Source organism: Bos indicus, chromosome 10, assembly GCF_029378745.1.
Source record: "Bos indicus isolate NIAB-ARS_2022 breed Sahiwal x Tharparkar chromosome 10, NIAB-ARS_B.indTharparkar_mat_pri_1.0, whole genome shotgun sequence".
Taxonomy (NCBI): domain Eukaryota; kingdom Metazoa; phylum Chordata; class Mammalia; order Artiodactyla; family Bovidae; genus Bos; species Bos indicus.
The window spans coordinates 14,220,152-14,237,287 of NC_091769.1; the positions used below are offsets into that span (position 1 = coordinate 14,220,152).

General features: G+C 38.4%; 1 protein-coding gene across 1 annotated transcript in view; it reads left to right on the forward strand.

The window, feature by feature from the left end:
- IQCH (IQ motif containing H) overlaps window positions 1-17,136 on the forward strand; it is a 236,982-nt gene that overhangs the window by 110,696 nt on the left and 109,150 nt on the right. Inside the window, 1 exon segment of the mRNA XM_019968175.2 lies at window positions 13,862-13,945. Within this exon segment, the coding sequence (XP_019823734.2) occupies window positions 13,862-13,945 (84 nt within the window).

The following is a 17,136-nucleotide window of genomic DNA, read 5'->3' on the forward strand; positions in this document are numbered from 1 at the left end:
ACCTCTATTACCCACCACATTATGGCTCCTTGATTGAGTTCAAGGAAGGCCCCTTGTTTTATTCAAATTGGTCTCGGCAGGAAAATGTTCTCGACATGATGAGAGTAATAACACAGGGCCCTCGCTCGAGACGGCGTTTAATTTGGGGATTAAGCAAATAAAGTCATTATGTGGGGGCTGCTATTCAGTGGAGAGGTGATTTGCTGTAATTCGCTTTCATCTGTATGAAATGAACTAAAAAGTTGTATTTTTTCCCCCTGAAATAACAGATAATGTTTTCGATCTTCTTTAATGATGGAAGAACACAGGCTTGTGTGCGTTGTTGTTGTTACGCCAATAAGCCAGGATATTGCTTGTACACTGTTTTTAATCAAATGTGCAGTCAAAATGATAAGCTACATTCTCTGAAATTATTTAGTTCTAATTACGAGCAGATGGGATGCTTTATTTGCACCTAGGGCGCCTGAGCAAAAGGAAATGCTGTGTGAACAAGAATAATTAAGAAGTTGAATAGTGTTTTTTGCGCTTAAATAATCTGCAGTTTCATGTTAATTAGCACTAATGTAATTATTTAATTACATTTATGAATTGGGGGACTTAAAAGCTGTTGTCTGCAACACAGTAGTAAAATAGGTATGCCAAAATGATATTGGGAATTTCAGAAATGTGTATTGGAAGTTCCTTTAAAACATCAACTGCTGTCAAAATGTTTGGGATGTGTTTGCATCTTTGTTTTGTTTTGTTTTGCTTTTTATCTGTCGAGTGTGTTAAATTTCCTTGGTTGAGGCCAAATTTCCCAAGCTGACTTAATAGAGTTTTGACAAACAGTAAAACTCATTGAATCTTCATGTTACATATTAAGGCCTTTTAAGTAGAGCAATGCATTAAGTGATCTATTGTAATGGAATTCTGGATTGCAATTTATTTGTGTATATGAGTTTGGGTACTTATGCATAGTATAGAAACTAACACATGAGAAGCAAAAAAATTTTAATAATTATGTAAATATAATTAAGATGATATGTTAAATTAATTAAATATTAGTAATAACAAAGTAATGTACACTTTCCTAGATTTTAAAGTATTTACATCTAAGTACTTGTAGAAAAGTTAAGAAAATACTTCAGTTGCATAGATACTTTTAGGTTAGATCTTTTTTCAAGACTCACGGAAGAAATCGGTTCCTTCCTGGGATGTAAGTGAGGTAAGACAGATCTGAATTTCATTCTAACTTAGGCTTTTGTTTTGGTGGGACTACTTTTGCACACAAAATTAGTTCACACACAGAAATTGCACTTGTAATTGATTACAACCAGAGAGGCTAATTGCAGACCCAATTAACTGGCTCGAGTCCTTAGAATAAGGTACAAAAGCCTTTCGCTTCTGCAACTAATTGTGGACCTGACCTGATATCATGTGGGAAATTTTGTCTTGCAGGCTCTATTTTATTCAGAACTATAAATAGAAATAAGACCCCCATGCTTTTAGTGTTGACAAGCACAAAGTTATTATAAACCCAATTTCACAAATTTCTTCCCTCCTGTACCCTACCTTCTGACTCTGCAGCCCCAAGCAGTCAGCCCTGCAGAAAAGCCTAATAGGAAACAAGCCTCCAAAGAGGTCAACTTATGAAAGTAACAGATATTAATATAAATTGGTTAATAAAATATAATTTTAAATGAAGCTGTCTTAAATTCCAAAGAGATTGCTGAATATAAATTAAGTAGTAGTTGAGAAGATCCCCTGGAGAAGGAAATGGCAACCCACTCCAGTATTCTTGCCTGGGAAATCCCGTGGACAGAGGGACCTGGTGGGTTACAGTCCATGGGGTGGCAAAAGAGTCTGACACAACTTAGGGACTAAAGAACAACAAAAATAACCTGGACAGAAACTATAACTAGAAGACATTATTTTAAATCTGATAGTAAAATTAGTTTTCTTCTAGATTACTCATGCTCAGTTTAAATACATACTAACTTTGAACATTTCCTTTATTGCAGTAGTTTTTGCTTGTTAACAACATAATAACCCATTTTAGGTGAGCAAGAAAAGTTGCTAATCATGTATTTTCTAAGAGATTAAGAATAAGCTCAGATATTTTTCTCAACTGAGTATTTAAAAAGCCCAATTTCAAATTTTCACAAGAGAATAATACTTGGGCTTTGATCATATTGTATTTGTTTCTAAAATTTATGCTTTAGGTTATGAAGTGACTGTGAACATTAAATTGGGTTTAAATAACTTAAACTGTCATCTGGTACCTATACCACAGGCATAGTTCTCAAACCATACCTGCTTCTTTTTTTTTTTTAAACGATTCCTTTCCTTCCTTATTAGTTGCTCAGTAGTGTCTGACTCTGCGACCCCATGGACGGTAGCCTTCCAGGCCCCTTTGTTCATGGAGTTCTCCAGGCAAGAATACTGGAGTGGGTTGCTATTCCCTTATCCAGGGGATCTTCCTGACCCAGGGATCGAACCTGGGTCTCCTGCACTGCAAGCAGATTCTTTACTATCCGAGCTACCAATGATGATAACATACCTTTTTATTATATACACTTCCCCTGGGAATACTTAAAGAAGATTTCAGCTGGCCACAACATGCCTACTTTGTCATCTGCACTGGAGACTTATCTACATAATTTATGATAATAGAAGTATATGAAAGTGAAGCAATTTTTTCTCTAAATACATGCCCCCTCAATCTATTCAATATAGTAATTTAATTCCCATAATTGAGAGGGATTCACTATTCAAAATCAGTTGGTAGGTGTGTAGGATTCAGGTACATATTTAATACAAGTTGCAGCCTTGTCCTCTGTTACTATTTCCGTAGGAGACTTCTAATCAGATCTGGTGTGGAATTAGCCCCAGAAATAATTATACCATGTGCCAACCAACTGGGCTTGCACTAACTTATTTAAAACCCCAAAATGAAAGCTTAGTAGCTGATAACTGCATAATATATTACAGTTGTAGGCATTTGGTTATTTGTGTATGCAGTGTTGCACGCACAGGAGTAATTGCATTCTCCAGACCCTAATCGCACAAAGGATGACCTCTCAGTAGTTTTGACCACAAAATATTTACCATGTATTTAAAAATCTATGGCTTGATGAGCATGAAGACAATTATACATTGCAGAGCCATTGCCTCTTTGAAAGGAGTTATGAGACATGACTTGCTGTTATATATTTTGGGAAGTACTCCCAGATGTAACAGAAAGTTTTAGCTATTTTTAACCAACAGGAGAGGTAGGATGTTGTTGATTAATTGTCCAAAGAAACAGACTGGCTTTGTAATTTTATAAGATGATGAAAAGAAAGTAATCCTTTCCAGGTTATATAGGCTCATCTCTTAATTGGATATTGCACATTTTTATCATTTTTATTAATGAAATATAATTATAACAGAATAATCTACTATGGTTCATAGCAGGAATAGAATACTAGGGTCTATTTTAAGTAAAATCTATCAGTCAAGCTAAGTAAGAACTGCAACAAAGAATCCTAATTCCTCTAGAAAAATCAGAGGTCTAAATAAAACCTACAAACGAACTCTGCTTCCAGTTTCTTTGGCCAGGTTACTTCCTCCACTTTTAATTTAACCCCCGTGCTTCTTTATTACAGTGCGTCACTTGCTGCTACTCTTAAGCTCACTGGCATTTTAAAATATGTTAACATTAAATGAGATGTGCCGAGTGTGGGGTTCTGATACCATGAGCAGGTATATGAGGCTGCTGCCAACCAGTTAAACTCCCAGTGATGACCGTCCTCTGTCACTTCTCTTCCTCCTCTAAAATACAAATAGGGAATAATGTATTGAGGTGGGATTTCCCCTTTTCTCCATGTGGTCTTTTATTTCATTGCCTATTTAATGGCAAAAAGGAATGTATATAGTTCAGCCTCATTTTTTCCCATCTGTGCATTATTTCAGCAAATTATCCTTGAGGCTAACAGAATTCCTGGTCTCCAAGATACTCCAGTCCATAAAATTGTGGATCCTGTTACTTCAAGGCTCATGAAAATGTTTTTCTGTTGCTCTGTATTGTCACAAAAGCGTGAAGGATAGAGGTTCTAACTTTTATGCACAACTGCTATATCCCAAATGCTCATGAGACAGTTCCTTCCTAACCCCGCTCCTGTTTCACCAGAAGGTAAGAACTGTGCTCACTTTCATTTGTGATCAGGTTTGGGACCAGAGCCCAGAGGAGTATATCTCGAATCACATTTTTACTGTGCCTCTGAGCACATTGACCCTTTTCTACTTTCCCACTTCAAGCTGACAACTCAAAGACTCGATACATTTCTTCTGCTTTCACCTCAGGGCTGGGAAATCAGGACTTTCAGTCAAATCTTTGCAGCCTTCAAAGTGTATTTTGGCAAGAAGGATGGAATCCTCAGTTTAGTTATGATTCGGCCACACTAGATTTTTGAAACACATGTACTGCCAAGATCTTCCAGAGAGCAGTTCCCAGAAAATCCAGATCTTTGGGGATCAGGAATAAAGTATGCTTACAACTTTCAGATTTCTTTATAGCCCCAATTAAAATGAAAACATATTTCTGTTCATCCATGTTGTATTCATCCAAGTAACCCACATCAACATGCATTCACTGGTTAGATCAGGGTTGGCCCCATGACCTTGTAATATTAAATGGCCCATGTGGACTTGAGCTGTCTATCAGATGTTGTACCCTAAAATACAGAAACAGCATTCAGTTGGGTGTCAAGTGACATCAGTTCCTGGGCTCTGGATGAAATGATTAGTATTAGGATATGGTTCAAAGAAAGTCTTACTTACACTAAGATAAAATATATTTTTCATCTCCTTATCATAAAAAATAATAAGATTTTTGTTCAGTGGTCCTCAAATTTACACTTGTAAAGACCACTGAAGACCCTAGAGTGTTGGTTTATGTGGGTTATATCTGTCTATATCTACCACATTAGGAACGAAAACTGAGATACTTTAAAAACAGTTTATATTAAAATAGCAATAGTAAGCACATTACCAATGTTAACCTATGAAAACATATTTTTATTTTAAAAAGACCCTTTCTTTTCCAAAACAAACAAAAAAAATTTGGTGAGAAGAATGGCATTGGTTGACAAGTTTGCAAATCTCGTAATAGAAAGTAGTAGGATTCTCCTGTCTATTTCTGCATCCAGTCTGTTGCAATATACTGTTTTGGTTTAAGCATATGAAGAAAACCTGGCCTCACACAGATAAGTATTTGGAAAAGGGAGGAATACTTTTTATATTTTATAGCCTTTTCAGATAACTGTGTAGACTCTACTTTGATTTTATATCAAAACTCAACAGTGATTATTTTTAAGATTTACTTTCAATGTGGAATCTGAAATCAATGAACTTATATTTTGTGGCAGGATAATACTGAAAAGGGGAAATGTCATCTTAGTATTATTTTGAAAAGAGTTTTAACCTTCCAGGCCTCCTGTCCCCCAGGTCCCCAGACCGCGCTTTGAGAATCACTAACTTTAGTTGGATACAGTGCTATGCCAGTCACTGACAAAAAGTTTGAATAAGAAAAAGTTTTCACTCTTGAGGGAAAGGCTTTCAGCACCGTACAGAATCCATTTGGCCAGTTTGGTTCGAGAATGTTTTCAAAACTCAGCAAAGATTTGAGTACCTCCTATGTTTCTTGTGTGTACCTCATCACAAATTTCTCTAATTTCCCTCTGAAGCCCCCCAAAACAGTTTTTTAACCTGTTTTTTGTTTGTTTGTTTTTGCTTTGTTTTTATTTTGGCTGCACTGGGTCTTTGTTGTGGGGCATGGGCTTTCTCTAGTTGCAGAGCTGAGACTTCTCAAGTTGCAGCATGTGGCTGAGTTGCCCTGCCGCATATAGGATCTTAGTTCCCTGACCAGGAATCAAACCTACATCCCCTGCAGTGGAAGGCAGATTCTTAACCACTGGACCTCCAGGGTAATCCCAACCCTCAGCTTTATTTTCATCAAATTGGCACTGGATGGACCATACACATAACCCAGACAGGCCTCCCTCTTGCTGAATCTTATCTCCTACCTCAGTATCCTGTGCTTTCACACTTGCACAAGTAAGTAAAATCAGGGTATAACCATAATGTCTAGATCACATTTCTCTAGATGACTGCAGGATGCTGATGTGCAATCATTTGTAAAGTATGTTCTGTGTTCCCTAAATTTTTATTATTAGATTCCAAAGTTTCGCTAATGTTTAACTTGTTATGAATTGGAACAATTCAAGATGATTTCTATAATAATGCCACCCTCACTCAGCTTGCATCTTATATGGTTTCTCGAGTGGAAGAGAAAGGGATAGAGTTAAAGCTACTGCTTTTGTAACCCTGCGAATGCCCTTTGGAGTGTGTGATGCATTTGAACATTGCCTGTGATGGGTTTCCAAATGGGAAAAAGGTTGAGAACCACTGCTCCAGTTCATCAGACTGAGACATGGGTGACTCCCACCTCAGGTCAGAATGACGGGATGAATGACAACTGTGTAGTAACTGGAAATTTGTTATTAACCCCTTCTCTGCCTTAGGTACAATTGTATGGTATAGGACTTGGAGACAAAATAAAGTGGGAGTCAACCACAGAGTAATAAGCAGGGTTCAAGAATACTTGATTTTACTGCAATAGTAGGGGCCTGTTACAAAGGCACCCACAGTCCCAAGGAGTCATGGCCGCTTAGCATGGCCTTGCTCATGTTCTTGGGTCTCTGCAGTTGCTGTAAAGGAAAAGTCAATCCTAGCAGGACTAGTTTACTGGGTTGCAAACAGGCAATTAGCATCATCTGATAGGAGTTTGTGTCGGGGTGAAGACAGGGATGGGAAAGAAGACGAGGGCAGAAATTAAGATGGAGAAATGATAGCCAGTAACCCTTAATGGGCATCCTCGGTTCCATAGAAGACCAAAAGTATGGTAGTTGGAAAACTTCAGAGGGACACATTCAGATACCATTTTTCAATATGAAGCAGAGACAATAATATTTTGAGGAAAGATGGAATACTTTATCAAACTATGAATACATTGCAGGTGATGAGGATGGCATAAGGAAAGAATCTGTATTCCTCTCTATGGTTGTAAGGAAGAGAGTGTGTACCTTTATGCGAGTGCTGTTTTAGTCTATGCTGATAAGGACCTAGAGAAAGCTACAAATCCACTTACCATTCCATGAGTTCCCTAGAAATTCTCCAGATCAGAGAACCCAACTTCATGAGTGTTGAAAGGAGAGGAGGGAGTGATGAAAACACAATAGAGAAAGGGCTAAGAATTTAAAAGACAGATTCTTTGAGTAGGCTCTTCAGGCACATTTCCTTGGCTCATTTGATTGGGAGTATCACAGCGTTCCTGTTCTGATGGAGCTTACAGTCTGGCTAACAGAGCCAGAGTGATGCAGGGGGAAGGAGTGATGTACCACAAACAAGTAAACAAGCTAGCAAATGAAAATGTAATGACAAAATGAGAAAAGTGGTGAAGAGAGCGTGTGAGAGAATGATAGTAAGGGAAGACTGAGAACCTTCTTAGAAAAGGGAAGTCAGGTCTATCTGACAGCAATTAGGGTCGATCAGCTCCATAAGCTAGAAGAGCAGTATTTTGATAGCCCAAGTAATTTGTGCATGTTATAACAATGATTTCCCTACATTTAAGTAGAGCTCCTTTAGAGAATTTAAGTCTGGCTCAGCTGAGCTTAGGAAAAATAATAGTAACAACAATGATACTTATTGAGTGCTTATTCTGAGCTCTAATTAGGGATCTCAATCCCCCATCACCATCTTTCAGTTAGAGGTGAAAGAGGAGTACACTGTCTGGAGGGTGTTCTTACTGGGAGTAAGGGAAAGTAGACAGTCATAATAGTTTTCTATTGCCCTCTGACCAGTCACCACAGCTTACTGGCTGTTGTTGTTGTTGTTTTTCAGTCACTCAGTTGTGCTTGACTCTTTGTGACCCCATGGACTGCAGCCTGCCAGGATTCCCTGCCCTTCACTATTCTCCCAGCATTTGCTCAAACTCTTGTCCATTGAGTCGATGATGCCATCAACCATCTTATCCTCTGTCACCTGCTTCTCCTCCTACCCTCAATCTTTCCCAGCATCAGGGTCTTTTCCAGTGAGTCGGCTCTTCACATCAGGTGGCCAAAGTATTGGAGCTTCAGCGTCAGCATCAGTCCTTCCAATGTATATTCAGGACTCCTTTCCTTTAGGTTTGACTGGTTTGATCTGCTTGTAGTCCAAGGGACTCTCAAGACTTCTCCAGCACCACAGTTCAAAAGCATCACTTGTTTGGCGCTCAGCCCTCTTTATGGTCCAACTCTGACAACTGTGCATGACTATTGGAAAGCCATGGCCTTGACTATATGGACCATTGTCAGCAAAGTGATGTCTCTCCTTTTTAAGACACTGTATAGGTTTGTCATAGCTTTTCTTACAAGGAGCAACTGTCTTTGCATTTCATGACTGCAGTCACCATCTGCAGTGATTTTGGAGCCCAAGAAAATAAAATCTGTCACTCTCTCTACTTTGTTTTCATCTATCTGCCATGAAGTGATGGGACCAGAAAAAGAAATGCAAAAAGAAAAAGAAATGCAAAAAAGCAAAATGGCTGTCTGAGGAGGCCTTACGAGTAGCTGTGAAAAGAAGAGAAGTGAAAAGCAAAGGAGAAAAGGAAAGATATACCCATTTGAATACAGAGTTCCAAAGAATAGCAAGAAGAGATAAGAAAGCCCTCCTCAGGGATCAGTGCAAAGAAACAGAGGAAAACAATAGAATGGGAAAGACTAGAGATCTCTTCAAGAAAATTAGAAATACCAAGGGAACCGTTCATGCAAAGATGGGCTCAATAAAGGACAGAAATGGTATGGACCTAACAGAAGCAGAAGACATTAAGAAGAGGTGGCAAGAATACACAGAAGAAGTGTGCAAAAAAGATCTTCACGACCCAGATAATCACGATGGTGTGATCACTCACCTAGAGCCAGACATTCTGGAATGTGAAGTCAAGTGGGTCTTAGGAAGCATCACTATGAACGAAGCTAGTGGAGGTGATGGAATTTCAGTTGAGCTATTTCAAATCCTAAAAGATGATGCTGTGAAAGTGCTGCACACAATATGCCAGCAAATTTGGAAAACTCAGGACTGGCCACAAGACTGGAAAAGGTCAGTTTTCATTCCAATCCCAAAGAAAGGCAATGCCAAAGAATGTTCAAACTACCACACAATAATACTCATCTCACACGCTAGTGAAGTAATGCTCAAAATTCTCCAAGCCAGGCTTCAGCAATACATGAACCGTGAATTTCAAGATGTTCAAGCTGGTTTTAGAAAAGGCAGAGGAACCAGAGATCAAGTTGCCAACATCCGCTGGATCATGGAAAAAGCAAGAGAGTTCCAGAAAAACATCAATTTCTGCGCTTTATTGACCATGCCAAAACCTTTGATTGTGTGCATCACAATAAACTGTGGAAAATTCTGAAAGAGACGAAAATACCAGACCACCTGATCTGCCTCTTGAGAAATTTGTGTGCAGGTCAGGAAGCAACAGTTAGAACTGGACATGGAACAACAGACTGGTTCCAAATAGGAAAAAGAGTACATCAAGGCTGTATGCTGTCACCCTGCTTATTTAACTTATATGCAGAGTACATCATGAGAAACGCTGGGCTGGATGAAGCACAAGCTGGAATTGAGGTTGCCGGGAGAAATATCAATAACCTCAGATATGCAGATGACACCACCCTTATGGCAGAAAGTGAAGAAAAACTAAAGAGCCTCTTGATGAAAGTGCAAGAAGAGAGTGAAAAAGTTGGCTTAAAGCTCAACATTCAGAAAACTAAGATCATGGCATCCAGTCCCATCACTTCATGGGAAATAGATGGGGAAACAGTGGAAACAGTGTCAGACTTTATTTTGTGGGGCTCCTGAATCACTACAGATGGTGACTGCAGCCATGAAATTAAAAGATGCTTACTCCTTGGAAGAAAAGTTATGACAAACCTAGACAGCATATTAAAAAACAGAGATATTACTTTGTCAACAAAGGTCCATCTAGTCAAGGCTATGGTTTTTCCAGAGGTCATGTATGGATGTAAGAATTGGACTATAAAGAAAGCCTAGTGCCGAAGAATTGATGCTTTTGAACCGTGATGTTGGAAAAGACTCTTGAGAGTCCCTTGGACTGCACGGAGATCCAACCAGTTTATCATAAAGGAAATCAACCCTGAATATTCATTGGAAGGACTGATATTGAAGCTGAAACTCCAATACTTTGGCCACCTGATGCAAAGAGCTGACTCATTAGCTGACCCTAATGCTGGGAAAGATTGAAGGCAGGAAGAGAAGGGGACGACAGAGGATGAGATGGGTGGATGGCATCACCGACTCAAAGGACATGAATTTGAGTAAACTCCAGGAGTTGGTGATCGATAGGGAGGCCTGGTATGCTGCAGTCCATGAGGTCGCAAAGAGTCAGACCCAACTGAGCAACTGAAGTGAACTGAACTGAGGGACCAGATCCCATGATCTTAGTTTGTTTTTTGTTTTTGTTTTTTAAATTTTATTTTTAAACTTTACATAATTGTATTAGTTTTGCCAAATATTGATCTTAGTTTTTAGAATGTTGAGTTTTAAGCCAGTTTTTTCACTCTGCTCTTTCAGCTTCATCAAGAGTCTCTTTAGTTCCTCTTCACTTTCTGCCATAAGGGTGGTGTCATCTGCACATCTGACATTATTGATATTTCTCCCAGCAATCTTGATTCCAGCTTGTGCTTCATCCAGCCCAGCATATAAGTTAAATAAGCAGGGTGACAATATACAGCCTTGACGTACTCCTTTCCCAATCTAGAACCAGTCCATTTTTCCATGTCTGCTTCTAACTGTTGCTTCTTGACCTGTGTACAGGTTTCTCAAGAGGCAGGTAAGGTGGTCCGGTATTCCCATATTTTTAAGAATTTTTGACAGTTATTGTTTCCACAGCTTACTGGCTAAAACAATACAAATTTGTTGCTTCATAGTAATAATTCTGTAGTTCAGAAGTGTGAAAGGAGCTAAAATCAAGGTGTGTGCAGGGCAGCATTCCCTCAGAGGCTCTAGGGAAGGATTTGTTTTCTGACCCTTTCCAGCTTCTGGAAGCCACTCGCAATGTAATGGACAAGGAAAGGCCATGGCCCACTTCCTGCATCTTTAAAGCCAGCAACGTGGCTTCTCTGTGCCTTTCTTCTGTAGGCACCTCTGCTCTAACTCTGCTCTGCCACCTCCCTCTCCCACTGTTAAGGTCCTTGTGATGGCATTGGGTCCAGCCAAATAATCTGGGAGAATCTCCTTATTTTAAGGTCAGCTGATTAGAAATCTTTATTCCATTTGCAGCTTTATTTCCCCTTTGCCATGTAACCTAGCATATTCCCAGGTTCTGGGGATTAGCACGGGGACAGATTTGGAGGCCATTATTCTGCCTGACATAGCAACTGAAAATAAAAGTGAGAAAACTGGCAAAAGCTCTTTGTCCCTCTGGCGTTCTCTCCTCACACTGGGAGTCTTGTCTTCTCTCTCACTTGACACAAGCACATTTGTCACAAGAGTTAAAGATGTGGTATCTGAACTATATAATAATTTGTAAGTGTATGTTACCTTGGAAAAGAGACAAGGGACTTACCCGAGTTTCCGTATCTGTAATGAAGAGGGTTGAAGTACAAGATTTCTCAAAACTTCTCTGGTGTTTCTAGTCGCACCTTTGACATATCCATGACTTCGTAGATTGTATTCCAAAGTATGATGTTTCATTGCCACTGGCCATGTCTGCTGAACTCCTCAGGCCCACAACATCCATGCTGACAGTTTCCTGGTTAAGTCACTATTGTATTTAATATATGCTGCCCACATCGATGAGGTCTTTTCACCCAGGTGTCAACGTGTGTACTTTGTGGATGTACAAAACCTAAGAAATCTGACTTTTAAAAAAATTGACTCCTAACTTCTGCTCTGCTGATGGAAGTGTGCCTTGCACTGTATCTTGCCCATGTGGAATGATCTGTTGCTGTGGCAGAATTTGTTTTTGCTGTTACAAGCTTTGGAAGTCCTAAAAGCTTGTAATTTTAAAATACCTTCTGTTTACACAGTAACTTACAGTTTACAAAATATCTTCCTATCAGTTGCTCCATATGATCCTCTGTAACAATGCCCTGAGATTGTTAATATACGGTTCTGTAATATGGGTGCATTTGTAGGGTTAACTGAGTAAGCATTTATCATAATCCTGCATGACACTCTATGTGCTCCTTGATCAGGGTAACAAAGGTACTGAGTAATTTGTTGGAAAACTGACCTCAAGTAATTGATCGAAACACGGACTTCCTCACATGCTGCATATGTGGCAAGAACGTGATCAGACATCCTTTATATTTTAAATTGGACATCATTTTAATGAGCCATCTCACACTGCCTTTTATCTTTCTTTTGAAAGGAAATGCATTCGTAGAATGCTCTCAGGCACTTTTCTTAATCATACTTTATTCTCTAGGCATTTTCCTGCCTTCTTATATTCTTGATAGATGATATTCACATCTTCTTAAACATTTATCTGAGTATAGACAGAATTATACATATGCAAAATCCCAAGAGTTACATTATTGCAACTGCACATCAAGGTAGCATTGTTTGTAGCTGTATGTATTAACTTTCATATGTGGAAGAGTTCCCCAAATTATTTTAGAAATTAATAATTTTTCAAAAATAATTCAAACAGCCCTCTTGTCCTTCTGCCTTTTTACTTCTTAAGCTCATCTGCATAAAGCTAAAGGGAGACTTTTAGATGAATTGTAAACTCATTTAATTTCCAGACGTTGTCTAGTGTTTAAACACTAACATCAAAGCAAAGAGCCAATTATCAGAGTTCATTTGATCTGAAGCCCTGTTGCCTGAATTGCTATAGTTTTCCTTATGCTGAAAAGGAAATCTGTCACATCTCGAAGATGTAGTATTTAAAACCACTTTATCTACAGCAGTTTAACTTGAAACATGTGTTTGGGCTCACTAACCACAAGGAGGCATTGAAGCATCTCTTCAAAATGTGAAAAGCAATTTTATTATTGTTTTAAAAGTTACACCTACAGTTGCTGAAATTTGTATAAACAATTATGCATATTTGTGAGTATGCATGCCTTTTAAGTTCGTGTTTTGATCCACTTTTTAATTTTAACCCCTGAAGTAGCAGGAATTTTTCCTGCTGTAGAAGATTTTAGGACAATAATTCACATGTGTTTTCCTTCTGCCGTTCCAATGGACACAAAAGAAATGGTGGGGCTTTCATTAGTACTGACAAAGTACCTACATTAACCTCTATTGCCCTTTAAAGTTAAAGTCCTTTTGACTGTGTGAGCAGAAGCATATTTCTTTAGTATTTAGAGTTATTTAAATACATAGTTGCAACAGCAAGGGTTTTGTCTGAAATCTGAGTATCAGTTGAGAATGATTCCAGGACACACTTCAAAATGTCACATCAGATGCATGGGTTGAAAAGGCAAAATATTTTTAAAATCTGAGCATAATGTTCTTACGTGCTCTTTTAAACATTTGTGTTAAATTGCCAAAATTTCCCCATGTTTCTGTGATCCTGATTCCCAGCAGCTTTGTTGGTACTGAAAAATATGAACCTCTCCGTTGCAGAATATGCTGCCTAGCACATCTTCCAGAGTAGTGCTTAATCCCTTGAGGAGCAAGGACCTCGTTCTTAGGAGTTGGATTGTTTCTGCAAGATGCTTCAGAGACAATTCTTTTCTGGAAATGTGGACCATGACACTGAAATCCTCATGTGCCATTTTACCATAGTGGCTTGCTCTTTCTGAATTTTGACATCTGGTTTGCCTTTTAGGTTATTCCCAGCCTGTGCGACAAAATATTGCCGATTTCAACACAGAGCAGAACACGCAGCTGGGGAGGCTATGTGACATCTTAGGTATAGTAAATACTTTTACACAAATGGCTCTTCAGGATGTTTATCAACGAATGTTGATTAAATGTTTTTGTTTTCACTCTACAAAGAAAAGGCTTGTAAAAGGCTTCTTTGAATAGTACTTCTACTTGTAGGGCAATTGAATGTTTCATTTTAAAGAACATATTTATAGTGAAGTCAACTTGAATAAACAAGTGACATTTTAACCAATATACTTGGGTAATTTTCTAATTCTCTTTGCTGCAGGATTGAATAAGGATTTCTCTCCTATAGCCCCAACTCTTCTTCTTTTACTGAATCTGGCAGTGAAGAAAGTCAATGTTTTTTATATCTGTGTCAATATTGTCTATTATATTATGAGGAATGAATGGAGGTATCAGAACTGTGGTTTTGTACATTCTGTTTTCATTATAAGAATAAGAGGGGAATGAATATAGATTTAAAAGAAGCTTCTATTTAAATATATTGGAGAAGGCAATGGCACCCCACTCCAGTACTCTTGCCTGGAAAATCCCATGGATGGAATAGCCTGGTGGGCTGCAGTCCATGGGGTCGCTAAGAGTCAGACATGACTGAGCGACTTCACTTTCACTTTTCACTTTCATGCATTGGAGAAGGAAACGGCAACCCACTCCAGTGTTCTTGCCTGGAGAATCCCAGGGATGGGGGAACCTGGTGGGCTCCCGTCTATGGGGTCGCACAGAGTTGGACACGCCTGAAGCGACTTGGCAGTAGCAGCAGCAGTATCTAGCTATGAGACAACAGAAAGTGCCTAGTGAAGGGAATTCTTAGAAACACAGACCTTGAGTGATAGACACATCTTTGTAAAAGTCGAGTTCTAGTACTGGTTTGGTCAGTTTTAAATCAGACACCAACCTGGGGCCCAGAAAGAAGGATACAAGAATGTTATGGCTTTGTTTGACACTGTTTGAAATGAGGTTTAATGAATAAAGGTTTCAAAGCCTAAGCAATAATGTTGAATCAGTAGGGGAGATCCTGGCCAGAAATTCAGGGTTAAACAAAAAACTAGCCTTTTTTTTTTTTTTTTACTAAGTTTCCAAGTAAGAACTTCTTAGTATTGCTAAAATATAATCACTTTGGCCCTTATTTAAGCAAAACAAGGAAGAATTTTAAATTATCAATGACCAACTTAGCTGGCTCCCTGGAATGACACACTTTACATGATTCATATATATTTCAGCATCATTATTATTTTATAAATGCCATTTGGTAACAAAAATACATCAGTACTAGAAATTTACAGTGTCCTAAAATAATAATAGGGTAATTGCTTTAATCTATTATCTAGGCACTAATATTGTTTTTCAGCCTTACAAAAATTATTTTAATGACTTAAGATTGATTTGTTAGTGCTGAGCTATTTCAACTAAAAACCTGACTGGGTGGAAACCACTGAAGTGCAGCAGAGGGCAGGCTTTGCTCTAATTTATTTAATTTTTTTCTTTAGCTTTTTATATACCCTTCTGTATATTTATAGCCCAAACCATCAGCAAAGAATTTCTTTACCAAGGAGTCTCTTTATTAGAGAAAACTTAAACATATTAGGCTTCTATTTTAAATAACTCAGTAATTCAGTCTATGTCTACCCGCAGTGGAAAAGTTTGCTAATATGAACCTTTCTGAGAAGTTAGAACCAAATGCCTTTTCTTTGTATACCATCTTCATGACATAACAATGCAATCCGAAAACCCCTTCAAGAGAAGTAATAAAAGTTTAGAGAGAAATGAGAAGATAGGAAAAGTCCTTGCTTGTGAAATAAAAATATAAAGAAACTAGGAAAATAAGTGGTAATTTGTGGAAGAATCAGTGATTTTATTTTTTAAATTCTGTTAATTCCTAGTAAAAGGTGTTGATTTTTCTGCTTATTCAGGGGGAACAAAGCTATTCTGATCACACATTAAGACTTGTTCAGATATTGGCTGTAAAGTCAGGGTATCAGGTGGGGAGACCTCAGTGGCTAATGTTTTCAACTTCTAGATGAGTTTAAGCAAGAGAGTGACTGATCCTGACTGTTGACTAGCAATCAAAACAATTTCATCTTCTCATTAATTCCTTTCCAAAATCACCAATTAATTTTGAATATTTGTTGATCCACAGTCAAACTGGATAATACTGGATATTACTGTTAGTGATATAACATTCCTTTGCCCAAAATGAGCAGGAAAGGTAAAATTAACAACATGATTTCTTATTATTTGTAACCCAGAAATTTCTTCCCAAGAAAAATTTAGTTTTCTTCTGCTATGGAATCTTTATTATTTTTGTTTGTTTTTGTGTCCTTTTTTTATACTTAAAAACCCCCACTAGTTTGGTTTTAAAAACTACTAGTGTGATAAGATACTAGACTTCTATTGAAAACACAAGATTTGTGATTACTAATTTGATCATTCAACAGTTGAATACAAGTTTTGTAACTGCTGTCTCCTCGGTTAATTTATTTTGAGGCTCATGTGGCAATGTGCTTTCGACATTAAGTAGGAGCCACTTAAGTATTTACATTTATGGAGCACTTACTCTGGGCCCACCTCTGGTCCAGCTCAGAAGACACTGCTTCTAGCCACAAAATGCTCTTTTCCAGAACAGATTTCTCCTGCATGCTGTGAATCTCACTATTGTGTATGACTTTCAACTTCCTGAATCTCTCCATTCTCCGAGATCCCTTTGGTCAACTCACAAATATTTATTGAGTGACTCCTGCACACTTGACATTATACCAGGGCATGGGATTTTTTTTTAAAGCATACACCTTACCTTTAAAGAGTCTGGAGAGCCAAGATCAAAGGATTTGGAACAACAAGATAGAACAGCAGAGGACACTACTTCATTGTGTTACATCTTCAGGCACTGATGAAAAGGAGTGCAAGTGTGGAAGGCGAGGTGTAGAATCACTCTTAGCTGGCCTAGTCAGGGTGGACTTAGGGGCAGATTGGTGCATCTGTATTGTTAGTTGAGCACTTATTATGTGCTGGATACTGCACCAGGTGCATTACGTGAGTGTGTGTGTGTTTGTATATGTATGTATGTGTGTGTGTGTGCGTGTGTGTGTTTATTCTTTCATTTCATACTCTCCCAGAGTCTGTGCCCTGGGTGATTTGATTCTCTATTTACAAAGGAAGAAACTAATGCTTAGAAAGATTAAATAATGTACTCCAGCCTGCATGCAGCTGAGCAAG